This window comes from Lingula anatina, chromosome 8, assembly GCF_051362555.1.
Source record: "Lingula anatina isolate TDL-2025a chromosome 8, LinAna3.0, whole genome shotgun sequence".
Taxonomy (NCBI): Eukaryota; Metazoa; Brachiopoda; class Lingulata; order Lingulida; family Lingulidae; genus Lingula; species Lingula anatina.
In genome coordinates this window covers 14,764,765-14,784,433 of record NC_141774.1, presented here as the reverse complement: position 1 = coordinate 14,784,433, position 19,669 = coordinate 14,764,765, and the positions used below count along the sequence as shown (strand labels likewise).

The 19,669-nt window shown below is 40.1% G+C and overlaps 4 protein-coding genes across 6 annotated transcripts; all 4 read right to left on the bottom strand.

Annotated features, from left to right (window-relative positions):
* Positions 1-118: 118 nt before the first annotated feature.
* LOC106169854 (uncharacterized) lies at positions 119-3,097 on the bottom strand. Its single transcript, XM_013549482.2, is given in 5 exon segments — positions 119-402; positions 1,359-1,391; positions 1,394-1,548; positions 1,834-1,932; positions 2,265-3,097. Coding segments are annotated over 5 exon segments (930 nt in total). The 5' UTR covers positions 2,671-3,097; the 3' UTR covers positions 119-165.
* Positions 3,098-6,513: 3,416 nt separating this feature from the next.
* On the bottom strand, positions 6,514-10,429 carry LOC106152043 (uncharacterized). Its single transcript, XM_087019087.1, has 2 exons — positions 10,206-10,429; positions 6,514-8,506 (listed from the first exon to the last, which is right to left on the bottom strand). Exon 2 carries the CDS (start codon positions 8,485-8,487, stop codon positions 6,805-6,807), a length of 1,683 nt encoding a protein of 560 aa, XP_086875213.1. The 5' UTR covers positions 8,488-8,506; positions 10,206-10,429; the 3' UTR covers positions 6,514-6,804.
* A 410-nt stretch (positions 10,430-10,839) lies between these two features.
* Positions 10,840-14,909, bottom strand: LOC106167082 (uncharacterized). 2 transcript variants are annotated; one of them, XM_087019093.1, is made up of 5 exons: positions 14,303-14,909; positions 12,746-12,844; positions 12,210-12,397; positions 12,016-12,061; positions 11,720-11,858 (listed from the first exon to the last, which is right to left on the bottom strand). In XM_087019093.1, the coding sequence occupies exons 1-4, from the start codon at positions 14,745-14,747 to the stop codon at positions 12,026-12,028; spliced, it is 768 nt and encodes a 255-aa protein (XP_086875219.1). In that variant the 5' UTR covers positions 14,748-14,909; the 3' UTR covers positions 11,720-11,858; positions 12,016-12,025. The 2 variants fall into 2 exon arrangements, with proteins under 2 accessions (XP_013401239.3, XP_086875219.1); XM_013545785.3 differs by lacking the exon at positions 12,016-12,061 and having other exon boundaries at positions 10,840-11,858.
* A 1,265-nt stretch (positions 14,910-16,174) lies between these two features.
* On the bottom strand, positions 16,175-19,463 carry LOC106169842 (uncharacterized). 2 transcript variants are annotated; one of them, XM_087019086.1, is made up of 2 exons: positions 19,226-19,463; positions 16,175-17,988 (listed from the first exon to the last, which is right to left on the bottom strand). In XM_087019086.1, the coding sequence occupies exon 2, from the start codon at positions 17,960-17,962 to the stop codon at positions 16,271-16,273; it is 1,692 nt and encodes a 563-aa protein (XP_086875212.1). In that variant the 5' UTR covers positions 17,963-17,988; positions 19,226-19,463; the 3' UTR covers positions 16,175-16,270. The 2 variants fall into 2 exon arrangements, with proteins under 2 accessions (XP_086875212.1, XP_013404922.2); XM_013549468.2 differs by having other exon boundaries at positions 16,175-17,973; positions 19,226-19,462.
* Between the last annotated feature and the right edge of the window lie 206 nt (positions 19,464-19,669).

The window sequence follows — 19,669 nt, the reverse complement described above, 5'->3', positions numbered from 1 at the left end:
AAGAAAGTTGCCAGCACAGCAGTAGCTCATATGAGCCCAGTTGAAGTTAAGTTACAGTAAGGATGGAGATCGCGTCCATTTTATGTTAAACTGGAGAAATCATAAGGAACAACACATAATCAGTTAATTTTTTTATTCATTATTAAATTTTCTCCCTTATATCAACTAGTCAGGAATATTTCCACTGAAATCTGGCCCATCTTTCCCATGCCTTTCAGGGCCTATCACCGTGTAGCCGCCATCTACCGGGAGATCGGCGCCGGTGATGAAGGAAGCGTCTCTGCTGCAGAGGAAGGCAATGGCGGCGGCAACTTCTGAAGATTCCCCCTGGCGGTTCATCATGTGACAACCCGCCGACCACTCCCTCTGCGCCTCAGTGAAGTTCATTTGAGCTCTCTCCACCTAAATCAGGGTCAACCCAAGATAAAATGGAGTTATAAATAAATCTCACACTGGAGCTTGCGTCACTCTTACATTTGCTGTAGAATTAGGCCTACACTCAGCCGAGCTGGAGCTATCTTTCTACGTAGATCGATCTCCGCAGGGAATCTTACTGAATGCAATCAGTTTAATAGATTAACATGCCCCTTTTTGTTGCAAACGTACTCGTATAATCGCAAGCTTTTTATATTTTACTCAACGCCAGGAGGAGGCGTGTTAGTCTGTTGAACTGATTGCATTCAGCGAGAGTTCCCGCTGAGTTGGATCGATTTACGTAAAACGATTGTTGCATTGGAAATGAGCCCTTGCTTTTAGCCTTATCACAAAGCCTTCTTATGGTGAACGAAGGTAACGTGCTGCCACTGACACGTCGATAAGACGGGGGCGTCTCGATAGTCCGAAGGTTCATTGGTCCGAAGGTTCATTGGTCCGAAAAGTGGTAACATTTTCATCGCTTTTTTAATCAAGGGTTCATTGGTCCGAAGGTTCTATAGTGAACATTCGGACCAATGAACCGTTGGACTATTGAACCTTCGGACTATCGCTACGGCCCAGATAAGACGACCTTGCGTAATTCTACAGCAAATCCAAGAGTGAGTAATACGATAGCTGGAAACGGAAGATGAAAATGGCTGCAGAGAGAAAGAACACAGATGATATAAATTCAAAATTTGTGAATATTTAGTGGGTCTAAAAAGAAGAATGTAGAACATAATTTACACATTAGAATCATTCTTGCAATCAATTCCATCAGTATTAAAATAATTAATTTATATTTTTTACGATGACATATGATGTGAAAATGTATGTTTACATTACAAGCTGTTATTTTCATAGGCGGAAACACAAATCTATATGAGCATACAAATATATATGTACTCAGTATACACTGTAGGCCTACTACCTAGAGTACCCACCGAAGGTGTATTTATTACTGCCGGGGACACCGCGAGTTGACCCTTATCCCGTTTTTGGCCAGATCAAGAGCCATACACCTGGTCAGTTGCAAGACAGCTCCTTTACTGGCGTCGTAAGTCCAGCGATTTCGTTTTGGTACGTGTCCCGTGATGCTGGCAATATTAACGACAGCGCGGCAGCCCGGCTCGGCTGATGAAAATGATGATAAATTAAAACATATTTGGAAATGGTATGACTTTATGTATACAACTGTGAGGACACAATAATTAGGGTCAATATCAAGGCGTTTTTTTTTTATATATATAGATTAAGTCTTTATCTTGACAGTAAATTTTTGGTAAACGAATTTCACATGAGAGGGGCATATAAGGCGAAGGTATGCAGTTTATTGTGCTAGTCGAGACTGCTAGACTGTTGCGCTAGTTGAAACACAACACATAAGTCCAGACAGTGTGTCCCAAGCTCTCTATGTACCTTTCTTCATGTAGGGGTGACATGCCTGTACCATGTTTGCATATCCAACCACGTTCACATTCAGCGTCTTCTCCCAGTCTGACGTGGATGCGTCCATACCTGGAAAAATGTTATCTAAATATCTAAATCACAGTCACTGTTTTTAGTGCAGGCGAACGTGCAGGAAGTTTGTCCAACTTTTTTTTTACATTTGGTACCCTAGGTTCTAGATTTTAGAATTGTTAGCTCGATCTTGATTTCATATATAACCCATATCAGCAATACTGTAAAGCTACCACGTGAAAAGTTATAGCGAGCAAGCTAGCTTTATATAGTGCCCTGACACTTAGGGCACATTTGGGTTGACCTACATACAACTACTGTTGTAGGTCTATTATATTGTTTGCAAGGCCCTATGCACCGTAAGAGTTGTGTTGCACGAGATTACTCACCCTTGAAGATAAAACACGCAGCGCCGTTTATCACATAGTTAATGCTGCCACCATGTTTGTCTGCTATGTCTACCGCGGCCTTGGAACACGCGTCCCTGTTAGACACATCGACGTGGTAATATGCGGCGTCTAACCCCTCCCCCTTAAGCTCAGACTCCAACTGTTTCCCCGAATCTTGGTCGATGTCGAGGAAGGCAACGGACGCACCGTCATTGAGGAAACGACTGACACACGCCCTGTTTATACCCGAGGCTCCCCCGGTGACTACTGCCACGCATGAGTTGAACCTTCCCTTGGTGTGATTTGCATCTAGTTTTGGTTGAGGTCGCGCCATGCTGTAACACATGGAAGCCCGCATGCAGTGCTTTAACATAGGCCCTGATCCGAGACAGACGATCGAAAACATCGTGACTTAACGAGGAATCAAACGATACTTTGCGAGATTTGGAAGGGAGTGGAGAGAAAATAATGGCAGACTAGAATTTAAAATGCGTTGCACTGCAACAAAAAAAAAGCTGACAGTATTAATTTATCTATGGAGATTTTACGGCTTGTGTTTACCAAACAGGATAAAAAGTGAAATTTAAAACGCATGTTTCTTTTTACTCAAAGGTGCATGTAACTTATGTATTTTAAAACATTAACGATGCATTGAGCTTCATACCGGTAGATCCTTAATGCTAAACAAGGCAGCAAAGCTGTCAAATGTACAGAGAAAAACCAGAAAATAAAAACACAGGAAAAAGGATACTGTCAATTTTGATGCACTAATGTATTATGCTTACTGTAACTGCATAGCCAACATCAAATTCTAATTCTGCATAACAGTGGATTAGGATGAAGGTAAAATGTGTAACAAACATTAGACCGAGTTCCCATACCTAGATCAATCTAACAGGATCAAACCAACTCCAAGGGGTTTCTCACTAAATTGTTTTCAGCTTAAGCGGCTTAGGATTCTGGCATGCCAGTTTCAGTAGGCGTGACAGACAGCTAAGCCACTTATATATATATATATATATATATATATATATATATATATATATATATATCATGCCAGTTTGAAAAATTAAAAATTAAAGAAAAAATTACAAAAATATTCCACTAAAGCTGCCATTCAGTCTAGCTGCATAACCATGATATGAATCATCCAACTTGAGTTTAAACAGTGTAAACAACTCACAGAAATATAATATATTTTGTTTTACCACAAAAAGGGCAGTAATAGCTATTATTCTGATATCTGAACTTGTCATCAGACCATGTGACCTACATAGGTGGCTATACTTATTTCTTAAGAGATTATAACAAAAAAAAACAACACTTTTTAGAAAAAAAATTAATTATTTGCCAAAAATGAACAGTTATTATCCCTTTAACTGCAAAGTCAAGTTGCAAATATTGCACAATAGGTAGTATCAATAAAAGTGAACTGTTACATACCCTTGGGAGTTATAAGTCCCACACTGAAAATGCCAGTAGGTAAAAGATATAAATTTCAAAAATATATACAACAGAATAACATGGTCAATAAGATTACAGTTTCAGGACCATATGTGAGAGTTCAAATTCACAAAATGAAAAATCCCAGTATGTGAAAAATGATGACAGTGCATAAAATAATATTGTATAACACAATGTTTAAAGACATAAAAACCAACACAACTGCTAATGTGCAAAAACAAAATACACAGCGCTTCTGGTGGATGACAGTTGAAAGTGTCATCTTGAAGATGCTAGTGTTTGAAAAAAAAATTAAAAGAGAATGTAAAACATAACAAAAATACCAATAAAGCTGCTATTCAAACTTTTAATCTGGCTGTACAATTACTAACAAGATATGAATAACCCTATTAATTTGAGAATAATAAGGCACTGTTATTCATCTTTAGCATTAATGTAAGCGTTACACAAAATTTTTCTTTTGTAAACTTATTTTCAATATTAAATAACATTTACCTGCATAATAATCATCGATTCCTAATTATGTGACACAGTTAACAGAGCTAAACCTATGGGACTTTACAATGAAATCTCAATGTGTGTTTATGTAATCTCATTTAATGGCCACTTGAAAATTAATTAAGCAAATTATTTTATAACCCTGAAATAACTTGAAAATTAATTAAGCAAATTACTTTATAATCCTGAATTAATTGCCTACTATCCATATACATTTATTGCACCAAATAGCACTCTACTGCATTGCTTTCAAAACAGAAAACAATTACAATGGTTTTCCAACACAAGCTGCACTTCAGTCTTTTTGGTAAGGTTGATTATCATAAGTAACATGGTTTTCCCTTAATTGCCATCCTGGCAGCAGTGTCCAAAATAGGGTTTTCTTCAACTTTCATGCAATATAACATAATACTTAACAGCAATAAACCATCAATTTTTTATAAAAAAATAAAACTATCATGGATATTCAGAAAATGTGATATGGAAAGGTCTCCAAGGACATGGAAGTTCAGAGTCACAGTTTCAAAATGCCAAAATGTTAACAAGAGATAACTGTACTAAAAAGATTTTCTTTCCATTTTCAACACCTTTTTAACATAAAAAAATAATCAATTTACTGTCATTTTTAAATGATCAACTAGGAAAATTGTTGACATAGGAAAAATATCAATAGAACAATTTATAATGTCCAATTTGCTCCATTTGGAGATTCTGAACATAGTGAATGATTGAATGTGACGAACTGCAATGATGAGTTCCTTTCCAAGTTTACCGTCATTTTTATATAATCAACTAACAATATTGTTAAGAAGCAGAAAATGTTAAAACAACACTTTTACATATCTAATTAGTTCCGTAATGAGACTGTTAACATGCTTAAGAATTAAATCTGAAGAAAAACCACTTATATACAAAAAGGCTAATAACTTCATCAAAACTTAACTGATCAAGCTTATTTTCAAACTTGATCTGTATACTGGTCAGATTGATCACTCCTGTGAGTTGCAAGACAAACGGCTGATTGGTTTTCCTTAAAATGCGTTATCAGTGTTGCATGTATGCTGAATAAAGGAAAAAAAAGCATTACTTTTGTAAAAATAGTCCAATCATGCCAATTTTCGAACTTGACCTGCGTATTATGAATATTCACCAGTTCTGTAAATTTCAATCCAAAAGGAAAAACATTTTTACACTTATCATGTTATCAGTGTTATAAAAGTGCTGAAAAATTGAAAAAAAAAAAAAAAAAAACAGGATAACTTCCATAAAAATTGCCTGACCATGCTGATTTTCAAACTTGACCTGCGTATTATGAATATTCAATAGTTCTGTAAATTTTAAGCCAAAAGAAAAAACAGTTTTCCACTTATTGTGTTATCGGTGCTGCATATATGCTGAAAAAAGTAAAAAAACAGCATTAATTCCCTAACAATGATCCAATCATGCTGATTTTCGAACTTGACCTGCGTATTATGAATATTCATCAGTTCTGTAAGTTTCAAGCCAAAAGGTAAAATGGTTTTCCACTTATTGTGTTATCGGTGCTGCATATATGCTGAAAAAAGGGAAAAAACAGCATAAATTCCCTAAATGTGACCCGATCATGCTGATTTTCGAACTTGACCGGCGTATAATGAATATTCATCAGTTCTGTAAGTTTCTAGCCAAAAGGTAAAATGGTTTTCCACTTATCGTGTTATCGGTGCTGCATATATGCTGAAAAAAGTTTAAAAAAACAGTTTAAATTACCTAAAAGTGACCCGATCATGCTGATTTTCGAACTTGACCGGCGTATAATGAATATTCATCAGTTCTGTAAGTTTCAAGCCAAAACGTAAAACAGTTTTTCACTTATCGTGTTATCGGTAAAAGTGCACGGCGACGACGACGGCGACGACAGACGCAGATGACGGCTATATGTACAGACACATCTGTGTCTGTACATAAAAATCAATCCTGCCTCGCGCGTAACCATATCGACTTCCACGAGATGCACAAAGAATGAACTGCGGGATGCAGCAGCTACTAATTCTTTTCTCTGCAGAAAAAAACGCGTTCATTCACCACTGGCCCTGATGTCCCAGTAGATGGCTCTTACTAGTCAACAGTAATAGCTGTAATAAGGCACGGTCGAGCAGATGGAAAAGACGGACCAGATCTAAGAAAATAAAGGAAATATTTCGGACTCTAAGTTTCTGCGAAACAATAATACCTAAACACCTAATATTTTGCCATTTCTTTTTTTAAATTGATTATATATCTTGCCAATATCTGAATGCAGATGAAATACTGGCTGGTAAAAATATTTATTTTTTTACATGCTGTAGCATTTCATGCTTTAGTATCTCTATAATTCTACTGAATTTGCAAATACACTATAGCGAAACTATCCAATATAATTAAAGACCGTTTGTCTTCATCACACATTTCTTTTTCTCGTACAGAACCTATGTTTTTTTTTCCTGAAATGTGTCCTTTGTCATTAACTATTTCTTTTTGCAAACAATTATAACTCATCAAAATTTCCCCCCTAATTAGATGCTTTTAGTCAATTATTTCACATGTACAGAGTAACTTCTCATAATTTCAGTTTCTCTAAAGCTTTTTCTCTTATAGACTTTCGTTGCGTCTTTCCGGTGCCTGTTAAAGGGAATTCTTCGAACTGAAGATAATACTTCGGCGCCAGTGACAAGCCATCCGGCCCCACAGAAAACTTTTTCTTGCACCAACTCTCCAGTCCCTCTACATTCCCGCTGCTCTCCATGATAACGCATGCGCAGAGCTCCTCTCGTAACCGGATATCTGGTACACCTACCACGATGACGTCTTTAACGGCTGGGTTTTGAGCGATGACGGCCTCTACCTCGGCTGGGAAGACCTTGACAGTCGCCCGCTTAATCATATCGTCCTTGCGGCCCGAGACAGAGAGTTGACCGTCGATGGTCATGGCACCAATGTCACCGGTATGGAACCAGCCCGCCTCGTCAAACGCTGCCTGGGAAGCCGCCTCGTTGTCCACGTAAAGGCAGCGGTAAATCATGGGGTTACGGACGCAAATTTCACCCGCGGACCCAGGAGGTACATCGCGATTGGTGTCCGGCTCAACGACTTTCACTTCAACGCCATCTATCACCTGCATTTTGTCACTTCTGGTGTCATACGTCACGTCCTGCAGGGCGATCGGTCCGGCATCGGTGGATCCATACCCGACTGTGATCTGTTTGATGTTAGGGAAGAGGGTCAGGAGCTTCTTAAGCTGATCTCTGTCCATCACCTGCCCGCCCGTTACGATATAGCGAAGACTGGGTACCTGACAGAACGAAACGGCATCACTGTAGTTTAAAAGGTCCACAATGAAATAGTGCATCATAACGGTGTTGGTGACACTCTCTCTTTTCAAGATGGTGAAGACGAAGTCCACCTCTCCTTCCGCGACAACGAGACTGGAGCTGACAGTGAGAGCGGTTGTCCCGCAGACGGCCATTTCCATAATCAGTCCGTGTCCACCTAACCAGGTCATCGGGCGGTCGTTAAATAAGACGCTGTCGGCGCCTGCAAAAGACGCCACGTCCATTCGGGCCCAGTTGATGTAGGCATTGTGGGTCAACTGAATGCCTTTCGGCTTCCCAGTGGAACCAGACGTGAAGAAGACGCACATAGGGTCGTCTGGGTCGACTTGTTCCGCTGCTCCATCTATCGGGGTGCCATTTTCTTCTCCCTTGATTAGATTGTTCAGCGAAGCACCAGTCCCAAGAACATCGTCGCCGTAAGGTCCAAAAACGACGATGTCGCTCAATGGGTTGGTCCCTTGAGGTACCCTGGAGGCGATTTCTCTGTATATTTCCCTCTCCTTATCATTTCCCACGTACAACATTAAAGCGCGGCATTTGTATTCCAGCACGTCATCGCAAAGGTTGTTCAAATTGCTCAACATGAACATGTTGCATCCTAGACGAGACAAAGCCAAAGTGAGCGGGAAAAACTCAATGCAGTTCGGCGAGCTAAATGCCACGCGGTCGCCACGTGAGTAACCACGGCGACGGAGTGACTCGGCCAATGAGATGGACTGTTTCTTTAGTTCAGAAAATGTCATACTCTCTCGCTGCTCTCGGGTCTGGTAAAAAACGGCGGCATTTTTGGTGGGATATAGTTGTGCTGTGATGTCGAACGCCTCGTGCAAGGTGACGTAAGCGTATGACGTAATTTGAGGAATGTGGTAGTAGCTTCTCTTGTTAAGATGGGCCTGATTAATCCTCTCCATGCTTGTTCTGTCGGGTGTGCTGAAAAAGAGTACACTACCTTAATAAAGCAAAAAGCATCAACGGTAAATATCATAACAGAGAAAGAAAAAAAACACACACTTTTTTATATATTTTCTTGAGATTTATTTTTCACTTGATATTCACAGTCCTTTCTAAAGTTAATTCCTGGCACATTTCTTTACTATGTGTCGCGTTAGAGAAAAGTGCATATAATTACTCCTCGGCCCTGGTGGAGGGTAAATAAAGTTTATAGGGATTAAACAGGTCAGAATTTTGCACCGTTTTATGTGAGGCGATTGCCGTGCATAAAAGAGAGCTAATTATCTTAAAGTCCTCTTCCGTCACGAGATTTCTACATCAACCAAAATGTTATGTTTGGAACAATCCATTCAACTCCCCAGAAGTGACACTCGATTTAACTCCATTTCGAAAAAGACAGAAAAGACGGACATCTGTCTGACTCTATATATTGATTTTTAACTGGCGTCCTATAGAATTCCTATAGGGCATATGTTCAATAGTTCCCCATAGGATTTTGTCTATTATAACACGGTAGTGTTACAAATTTAAGTAAGAACTTAATTTAAATTTTAAAAACATTTAAAATTCATTAGTTACAATAAGATTGCAAAAACAACATAAGTCTCATTAGCCGTTCAAGCACTGACCAAACATAATAACCTTCCGATCTCAGTCCAGCGAATGAGTGCCGTAATTAATGACCTCTAGTGGTCGGCAAACGCGTCAATTAAATTGCAAGCAGAGGACAGAGCAACAGCAGATAGATATAGAAAGATTTAATTGATTATCTCTTGGTGTCATGTATTAGTATTTAATAAGCACTTCGCTAGTTCAGGAAAATGACCAGTTCCGGTTCGGTCAAAATTAAATATTAAGAATCAAAGAACCGGGCAAATCACACTATTTAAATCGAAGGTCTAGAATCAGTATTTCCAATAATTAAGTAAATGTTGAATCAAAAATGTCCATCCTTGACGTGAGATGTGAACCACCTGTCGCCCTTATTTTGTTAAAAAAATGCAGCATTCTGCCGCATTCGGTGTGTTCGGCGAGTCGGGAAAATAACAGCGTACCCAAGCCGTTGGAAGGAGACATTGAGGGAGAGACATTGTGGTCACATCTTTAACTTGATGTAGTCCGTGTGCGCACAATAAAATTTCTTTTAGAGGGAAAAGAGAGTTGTTCATAACTCTACAGTGACGCGCTTTTAGCACACGTAGAAGCCCCCGTCACACTATTTTAGGAAGTTAACGTTAGGGACAGGTGGGGGGATATATTGTTTTCTGTTTCATACTCTAGGTCAAAAGCACTAGTGAAGCAATATTAAACAAGCAGGGGACTACGATACAGGTGTTCACAGTAGTAAGGTACATGTAGGTCATGATAACAGGAGTGTGTGCTTGTAACTGTTCCAGGTGGCATTCAGCAATTTGCGATACTGAGCTTCACATGTATTAAATATACACTATTAACAACATGTCTGCGAAGAATCCCGCCAGCTTTTATGATCACCCGGAATATAAAACAATGCATTTTAATCATCAGCTAATGTGGACTATATGTTCTTCACCTTAAATACTGCGATGACTGTCGCTCGACAAAGAAATGCCGAAATATTAGAGATTTACAACATAAAACATGCATATAATGCCTCTGTGACACCGTCTGTGACAATGTCACCTAGATCTACACTTACTTCAACTATCAGGTTGTGATCACTGTGCGATTTCTCTCCACACGCTTCAGCCGACGCTTGTGCAAAGGGAAGCGTGACATATGTTTAAATGGATGAATGACACACCCCTTGGCGCAAAGTCCGTGACGCTAGACAGAAGAACTTGTCCCGCTTTACCCGAGGGCTAAAAACCAGGGCAGTTAGAAAATGGGTCCCGATATCAGTGTTTACTTGAGCCGTCAAGGAGGTCAACATGGCCTGTCGGGATTATTGATTCATGAGCAAGTATGTCACTGAGTACGGTCATACCTCAGCTAGCGTATATAGAAAAAACTTGATTGATATAAAACACTGTGTACTACTGCATGGTATTATCGATCATTATCAAGTATGTGATCATAAAATTTCAATTTCACAAATAAATAGATAAATAAATGCATGATACAGTTTTATATAAAGAGTAAATATAAATATTGAAGCATAAGAATAATCCCACAATTAATGTTCAATGAATTGATATAAACCGTAGTTAACATGTTATTATCAAGTTACATAAGGTACTGCAAGGTCTACGTGTATGCTATAGACTGGTACCTACAGCAAGACGTCTAGCTGTGATGATTGGACCTACTTTAAAAGAAACATACACTGTACGTCTGCGTGGACTTATATTATCGTTTCTTTATCGTTTTCAATACAAGTTGTCTAGGACACGATACTGTCACTGTGCAAGTCGGATTTACAAATGAAATAAAGCCAAATATTGATCTTTACTTATAAGACCAGAAAATTTACCCCATTTTGACCCAAGATAAAACTGTCGCAGTCCTCCAAGCCCAGTTAACCTAAAGGAGGCAGTGACTCGTTTTCCATAGGTAGTGTCAAAATTAAGTGGATTACATTCATTCTTAACCAACCATAACTCAAATAATATAATATACGATATAAAGTAAAAACTTGTCATGAAGAATGAAAAATTCTGCAATTGGTTATTATAAATATTTGACAGCAATAAACCGGAGTACAACATATTGTTCGTATTTTTTCTCATATAAAAGGTGAATTGCGGAAAAACGTAACCAGTGACACATTAAATACATATTTAACAGTGGCTATCTTCTCTCAAGTTCCTCGGAAAATATCTGGCGAGAAATTTCGGTTTGCGCAAATACTGGTAAGCATCAATTGAAAAGCGTAACGTTGACTATGGCTAACTACCAGTTTTCTTGTGATTATTTGCATTTTGAAATTATCCGAAACCTACAAAGACAGACGCAATTGAATTTTTTTCTTTACAATACTCTAAATTTTTTTACTTCAGAAAATTTTGAACGTATTTATTGCAAGATGATGATACAATTACTCTCCAGCATACTTAATATTATATAAGGTATAACATAGTTTGCTCAACGCCCCAACCGTGTTCATCTGCTGTTGCTCTTATTCCGGAACGGCTGCGGTAAAATTAGGGCCGTCTTGGCCGTGTCGTTCAGGTCCCATCGCTGTGTAACCGCCATCTACCGAGAGATCAGCGCCAGTGATAAAGGAAGCGTCTCTGCTGCAGAGGAAGACAACGGCGGCAGCAATTTCTGAGCTTTCACCGATGCGATTCATCATGTGCGTGCTGTCGAGCCACGCTCTTTGGGTTTCGTCATTTCCAACGACAGCGTACAACTACAAGAAAAAGCAGTGAGATGAGAAAAAAAAAAAAAAAGAAAAGAAAGAAGGGGGAAAAGAAAAGAAGAAAAGTATATTAAGGCTTTGAAAAAACAAACGACAAAGTTGAAATATATTAACATAACATAAATAAGCACGGCAAGAAGAAACTTACGCTAATAAAATCATATAATCCACAAGATGATGTCTTCATGAACTGACTGCAAAAAATTCCATATGTTTTTGATGTAAACAAATGATAACGTAGAAAATATAACTCATACTTTACTTATTTCATGAATAAATTAAATTCAATTACTTTACATAAATATATAAATTGAACAATATTTGTCACTCAAATCTACCTACTGCAGGGGTATATATATTTCCAGGAGAAACAGAGTTGACCCGTATTCCGTCTTTAATTAGGTCAAGCGCCATGCATTTCGTCAGTTGCAAGATCGCCCCTTTGCTACTGTTGTACGTCCATCGCTGTTTCTGACTGCAATGGGCAGATATGCTGGCGATATTTACTATGGCGCGCGTTTCCCGTCCGTCTGTTGGAAAACGAAAATACATTATGTTAGAGAAGACAATGGATGCTTTGATTGGGATCATCGTTGTGATGCATGGACGTGTTTATATTCTAGTACGTTCAAGATAACCTGTAGTTGCAATGCATTGTGTTGGAGGAGACGAAGCTATCTATTCAGAAGAGAAATAACAGTGACGTTGCTAATGTCTTTTACGCTTTGTTACATATTAAGCTGTAAATTATAAATGTTTCATAAGTAATTATATAAGTAAGAGGAATAAGTTCAACGCATTTGATACGACACCAATTGTTGGCACAATTAAAGCTCTTAATTGAGGCATTACGAGCGGAGTCCACGTGACTCACTTACCGTTCTTCATAAAAGGATAACATGCCTGTACCACATTTGAAGAGCCCCCCACGTTCACACCCATTATCTTTCCCCAGTCGGACATGGACGCATCTAAACCTGGGAAAGATGCCATGACATATGACCAAATATATTATAATACAACGGAGCGTTTTGTTCTTGCCTTGTAAAATCTCTGAAATGATCTGAAGTTGTATAAACAGCTGAAACAGTGCTTGCTCACATTCCCTCTCTACAGATCGAAAACTACCGTGGAAATTAGCCATCGATAATGTATTTTTCAAGGTCAATAAGGCGTGCTTTCTTGTGAAAAGAGAATAAAGGACACAAGTCCATTAGTACACACACTGAACAATAGAAGTGTAACCCCCTAAATCACAGTAGGCCCCTAAATCAAAGTAGGCAGATCTTGGGTAGTTATAATGCCTGGTCTACTTATAATGTGACTAATGAGTATAAAACCGCTATACCATGGATTTGTATTGTTGGTCTTGTACATGTACAGCAAATGTTCTTCCTGTCTTTCTCCAATATGGCAAGATACAGGCAATTATCTTACGATTATGGATGTCAAGGTATTAACCTGAAGAGGTGGAAAATAAGCAATGTCAGAATATCGATACAGTTGAATTGTTCAGTCAGAATCGTGCAGAGGGTCTGGTGTCGGTATAGAAACACTGGATCAAGAGACAAAATGCCTCTGATGGGTCGTCCAAGAAAAACTACTGACCTTGAAGACCGACGACTGATATTGATGTCCAGGTTGTCAAGGTTCGACACTGCTTGTCACTTGAGAACACAGTGGAACAATTTCACACATAAGAATGTGTCTGTAAAAACTGCTAGGCGTCGGTTACATGCTTAGAGAGTGTACAGCAGGGTAGCAAGACTGAAACCTCTTAAATCGTTACAAAACAGGCAACGTAGAGTGAACTAGGGCCAACAGAATCTGGAACTGGACAGTCCATGACAGTTGGTCCTATAAAACTTGTTTTGATGAGTGTTGCTTTGGTCTGAACTCTGATGACAGACGGGTCCGATACTGGCGAACTGCTGGTAAAGCCTTTGAACCACATTCACTGAATTTTCATACTCGATGTGGCCTGCCCTGAGTCCGGATGAAAACATAGTAGAAAATGTGTGGAATGATATGTCAAAACTTTTGACAAATGCCCGTCGAACCAGCAGACAAACTCTGTTAGCTTCAGTGTTTCATGTTTGGGCCAGCATAAGCCCAAAACACATGCTCAGGCAATTATATGAATCCTTGCCTCGTAGACTGGCAGCTATTATAAGGTCACGTGGCTATCCCACTAAGTACTAATTTTGGACTTGAAACTGCATATCTTGGTAAAACGTATATTTTGTTCTCATTCTTTTTGTGAAATTTGATGTAAATAAAATGATACCAGGAGCATATCATTCCACAGTCATTTATCTCCCCCAAAGTATTGATTCAGTAGAGGTGACATTTCTATTGCCCTTTGTGTGCACCTGCTATATGTACATAAGAGCATAGACATAACCTTTCTCCCCAGTGGAAATGACACTAATTACCTTTAAACAGGAAACTTGCAGCGCAGTTTACAACAGCGTGGATGCAGCCGCCATGCTTGCCTGCTATGTCTGTTGCGGCCCCGAAACATGCGTCCCTGTCCGAGACGTCAACATGGTAAAATATGGCGTCAAATCCGGCCGCTTTCAGCTCCGCCTCTAGCAGTTTGCCCGCTTCTTGATTTGTGTCTAGAAAGGCCACGGACGCGCCGTCATTAAGGAAGCGTTTGACGCACTCCTTACCGATACCAGAGGCTCCCCCGGTTACCAGGGCAACACGTCCTTTAAACCTGTCTTTTGTATGCGGCTGGTCTAGTTTAGGCTGACGACGCTCCATTTTGTAATTCCAGTATCTACCAGTATATACAGCACTATTATGTATGTCAAATATGCACAGGTCTCTATATAGATACCAGCTCCAATACTTATTTACGTTATTTTTGTACATATATAGGCCCCTATGTCATAGCGTTATTTCATACGGGAGATTTATATGGTTCTGTTCCGGTTCAACAAGAGACATTCTTCTCCTAATAATGATGGAAGATAAATAAATAAATGATAAGCGTTTGACGGAGATTGTGTCTATTTGATGGAGATTGTGTCTATTTTTATGTTCAACCAGGGAAGTCTAGTGGAACAACACATAATCATCAGTTAATTTTTTTTATTCATTCTTTAAATTTCTTCCATATATCAACTAGTCAGGAATAATTCCAGTGAAATCTGGCCGATCTTTTCCATGCCTTTCAGGGCCTATGTAGCCGCCATCTACCGGGAGATCAGCGCCGGTGATAAAGGAAGCGTCTCTGCTGCAGAGGAAGGCAGTGGCGGCAGCAACTTCTGAAGATTCCCCCTGACGGTTCAACATGTGACAGCCTGCCGCCCACTCCCTCTGAGCCTCAGTGAAGTTCATTTGGGCTCTCTCCACCTAAATCACAGTCAACCGAAGATAAAATGGAGTTATAAATTATAAATCCCATGCTAGAGCTTGCGTCACTCTTGCGTTTGTCGTAGAAATAGGCTCATTCCCAGTGGAACTATCGTTCTTTGGAGATCGATCCATCTCCGCAGCGAATCTCGCTGAATGCAAGAAGAGAAGAATAGGAATGGAAATGAGTAGCTTTACTTTGAAGCGGAAAAATGATGTTAAATTTTTACTGGCAAGGCCAAAAATATTTTCCTTTTACATTAAAGGGATAACAACTGTTTGTAAAATATCCATATTTCACTATAAATACGTGTCAAACAACTGATGGAAATATAATAAATCCTATTTTACCAACAAAACGACGGTTAACGCGTTTATTCTGGAGTTTGAGCTTGCCACCACATCACGTGACCTCCAAAGATGGTAACACTCTGCAATAATCTCTTAAGAGAATAATACAAAAAAACCAAACTTTTTTTTAAAAAAACAGGGACTAACTTTGGATGCGTGAATAGATTCATTAACCATTGGGAATTATTGGAAAATTGTCCTTTACTCCAGGAAAATTCATTTTTTTGTCAAAAATGAACAGATGTTATCCCTTTAAGAATACTTGTTTGTCCTTTTGTGGAGAAAAATACTCGGCCTAATAAAATGTTAAAATGTTTAGTTTCGAATCAAAAAAGCTGTTCAATTTTTACCTGAGAGAAAAAAAAGAGAAAAGTATTTCAATGTTTAGCTTTGAATAGGAAAGATGTTGTGAAGTTATGGTTGTGGTTGCTGAGGCCCGCTCTAAGCAGGTTGTTTAAGTACACTGTCCGCCTGCATTTGCTTGTGTAAAACAAGGCATGCAACCGTTTAGGAATAAAGGGTTTGGGGCTTCAGAGAAATCAAAAAGTATTCCATACGACGTTTAAGTACAAACAGGCCACTGCAGCAGTTGATTCACGAGCAAAAAATACAGCTTTATTATAATACTAGCCGTCCCCCTTATTTGATGATTTTACATCAAATAGTCATTCTACAAACAGAGTAACTTTTCATAATTTCAGTTTTTCCATGGCTTTTTGTCTAATAGTCTTTCGTTGCGTCTTTCCTGTGCCTGTTAAAGGGAATTCTTCGAACTGGAGATAATACTTCGGCGCCAGTGACAAGCCATCCGGCCCCACAGAAAACTTTTCCTTGCACCACCTCTCCAATTCCGCTACATCCCCGCTGCTCTCCATGATAACGCATGCGCAGAGCTCCTCTCGTAACCGGATATCCGGCACGCCTACCACGATGACGTCTTTAACGGCTGGGTGTTGAGCGAAGACGGCCTCTACTTCAGCTGGGAAGACCTTGATAGTTGCCCGTTTAATCATATCGTCCTTGCGGCCCGAGACAGAGAGTTGACCGTCGGTTGTCATGGTGCCGATGTCACCGGTATGGAACCAGCCCGCCTCGTCAAACGCTGCCTGGGAAGCCGCCTGGTTGTCCACGTAAAGGCAGTGGTATATTAAGGGATTACGGACGCATATTTCTCCCGCGGACCCAAGAGGTACATCGCGATTGGTGTCCGGCTCAACGATTTTCACTTCAACGCCGTATGTCACCTGCATTTTGTCACTGTTGGTGTCGTGCGTCACGTCCTGCAGGGCGATGGGTCCGGCATCGGTGGATCCATACCCGATCGTGATGTGTTTGATGTTTGGGAAAAGGGCCAGGAGCTTTTTAAGCTGATCTCTGTCCATCATCTGCCCGCCTGTTAAGATATAGCGCAGACTGGGTACCTGACAGAACGAAACGGCATCACTGTAGTTTAAAAGGTCCACGATGAAGTAGTGCATCATAGCGGTGTGGGTGACACTCTCTCTGTTCAAAATGGTTAAAACGAAGTCAACCTCTCCCTCCGCCACAACCATACTGGAGTTGACAGTGAGAGCAGTTGTCCCATAGAGGGCCATTCCCAGAATCAGTTGATGTCCACCTATCCAGGTCATCGGGCGGTCGTTAAAAAAGACGCTGTCGGCGCTTGCATAGGACGCCTCCTCCATTCGGGCCCAGTTGATGTAGGCATTGTGGGTTAACTGAATGCCTTTTGGCTTCCCAGTAGAACCAGACGTGAAGAAGACGCACATGGGGTCGTCTGGGTCGGCTTGACCCGCTGCTCCATCTATCGGGGTGCCATTTCCTTCTCCCTTGATTAGATTGTTCAGCGAAGCACCAGTCCCAAGAACATCGTCGCCGTAAGGTCCAAAAACGACGATGTCGCTCAGTGGGTTGGTTCCTTGAGGTACCCTGGAGGCGATTTCTCTGTATACTTCCCTCTCCTTATCATTTCCCACGTACAACATTAAAGCGCGGCATTTGTATTCCAACACGTCATCGCAAAGATTGTTCAAATTGCTCAACATGAACATGTTGCATCCTAGACGAGACAAAGCCAAAGTGAGCGGGAAAAACTCAATGCAGTTCGGTGAGCTAAATGCCACGCGGTCGCCACGTGAGTAACCACGGCGACGGAGTGACTCGGCCAATGAGATGGACTGTTTCTCAAGTTCAGAAAATGTCATAGTCTCTCGCTGTTTTCGGGTCTGGTAAAAAATGGCGGCATTTTTGGTGGGATATAGCTGCGCTGTGATGTCGAACGCCTCGTGCAAGGTGACGTAAGCGTTTGACGTTACTTGAGGAATGTGGTAGTAGCTTCTCTTGTTAAGATGGGCCTGATTTATTTTCTCCATGCTTGCCATGTCGGGATTCGCTGAAAAAGAGTAAACTGCTCAACTAAAACAAAAAGCCTCAACGGTAAATATCAAAGCAATAAAAAAACTTTTATTTAAAAAATACTTTATAGAGATTTATTTTTCACTAGATGATCACAATCATGTCCATAGTTAATTCCTGTCACATTTCTTTTCTGTGTGTCGCTTTAGAGAAAGTGCACATAATTAAATTAATCTGCGGGCCTGGTGGAGGGTAAAGAAACTTTTATGTGAAGCGATTAATTGTCTTGTACAAAAGAGATGTAATCATTTTAGAGTCCTCTTCCGTCACTTTGGAGAGAGATAGGCAGATAGATCGATTTCTGATTCAGATTTTGGCTGTATGTTTAATCAGACAATTCTTGTACGTTCCAGTCTACAGCCTCATTAGCAGTTGAACGCTGGAGGTCAAAAGTATTATGTAATCAAGCAATATTAAACAAACATGGGGTTACTATACAGGTGTAGATGTAATAATGTAGGTCATGATCACAAAGAGTAGGTGCTTGTTGCTGTTGGGTAACACGGTGTGGCGGATTTAGAGTGGGGTCAGGGGGGTCCTGACCCCCTTTTCGGTTTCTGAAAAAAATCACACTAATATTCCCCTCTTGGAATTAGAATTTTGACAAGCTGATTTACCGGTATACTAAACCGTTCCAAATATATTTTATTCTGTGCTACTTCCCAGTAATCATTCCATAAGTATTTGTATAGATTTGTATAATTGTTGTTAAGTTGTTATGACTAGTGTAGAGAGCCTGTAAAATGTAATGTGTATGCATTTTAGTGCTCAATAAAGATTATATAAATATGGCACTGTTCGCTCTCTAAAACACCCAAAATTTTAGGGGCCCTTTTGTGGCCCCCGAACCCCAAGCATACCGGAGATGGGGGTCGGCTCCGCATCCGCGGACCCCTCTCCCCCCCCCCCCCCCTTCAAATAACCCTGGATCTGCTCCTGGCCTCTTGCAATTTGTGATGCTGTGTTTCTGATGTATCAAGTACCTGTATATATAAAACATGTTTGCCGAGAATTCTGCCAGCTTTTCTATGCACCCAAAATATAAAACAATGTTTTTTATATCATCAGCTGATGGGGACAAAGTTCTTAACCTTAAATACTGGGATGCCGTTATGGGGCAATTTGAAAGAGAAGCTCTACAAAAATATGTCGAAATATTGGAGGTTAACAACATAAAACTTGCATAATGCCTTTGTGACATTGTAAGCTTCACGTAGATCTACACTTACCGGCACTTCAACTATCAGGCTGCGATCACTGTGCGGTTTCTCTCCACACGCTTCAGCCGACGCTTGTGCAAGGGAAGCGGGAAATATCTTTAACGGATTAAAGACAGAATGGATATTAAACCCCTTGACGCAAAGTCCGTGAAAGGAGAAAAGAGCCTGCCCCCCTTCAGCTGAGGGTCAAAAACCGGGGCAGTCGTCGTGGCAGAAAATGGGTCTCGATATCAGTGTTTACTGGAGTCGTCAAGAAGGTCAACATGGCCTGTAGGGATTATTGTTCCCTGAGCGGGGCAGTTATGTCACTGCATACGGTCAGATCTCTGCTAGCGTATATAGGAAAAACTTTATTGATATAAACCACTTTGTACTAGCACATGGTATTCTCAAGCTACATGTACGTGATTATAAAATTACAATTAAACAGATAAATAGATAAATAAGAACGTG

What these genes read in the sequence shown, in the direction of transcription:
- LOC106169842 (XM_087019086.1), bottom strand. Translation starts at nt 17,962, where the DNA reads ATGGCAAGCATGGAGAAAATAAATCAGGCCCATCTTAACAAGAGAAGC.
- LOC106167082 (XM_013545785.3), bottom strand. Translation starts at nt 14,747, where the DNA reads ATGTACAAAAATAACGTAAATAAGTATTGGAGCTGGTATCTATATAGA. An exon ending in TGCAAGTTTCCTGTTTAAAG is followed by an intron (nt 12,845 to 14,302) that starts GTAATTAGTGTC and finishes CATCTTTCCCAG; the next exon opens with GTTTAGATGCGTCCATGTCC. An exon ending in TTATCCTTTTATGAAGAACG is followed by an intron (nt 12,398 to 12,745) that starts GTAAGTGAGTCA and finishes GTTTTCCAACAG; the next exon opens with ACGGACGGGAAACGCGCGCC.
- LOC106152043 (XM_087019087.1), bottom strand. Translation starts at nt 8,487, where the DNA reads ATGGAGAGGATTAATCAGGCCCATCTTAACAAGAGAAGCTACTACCAC.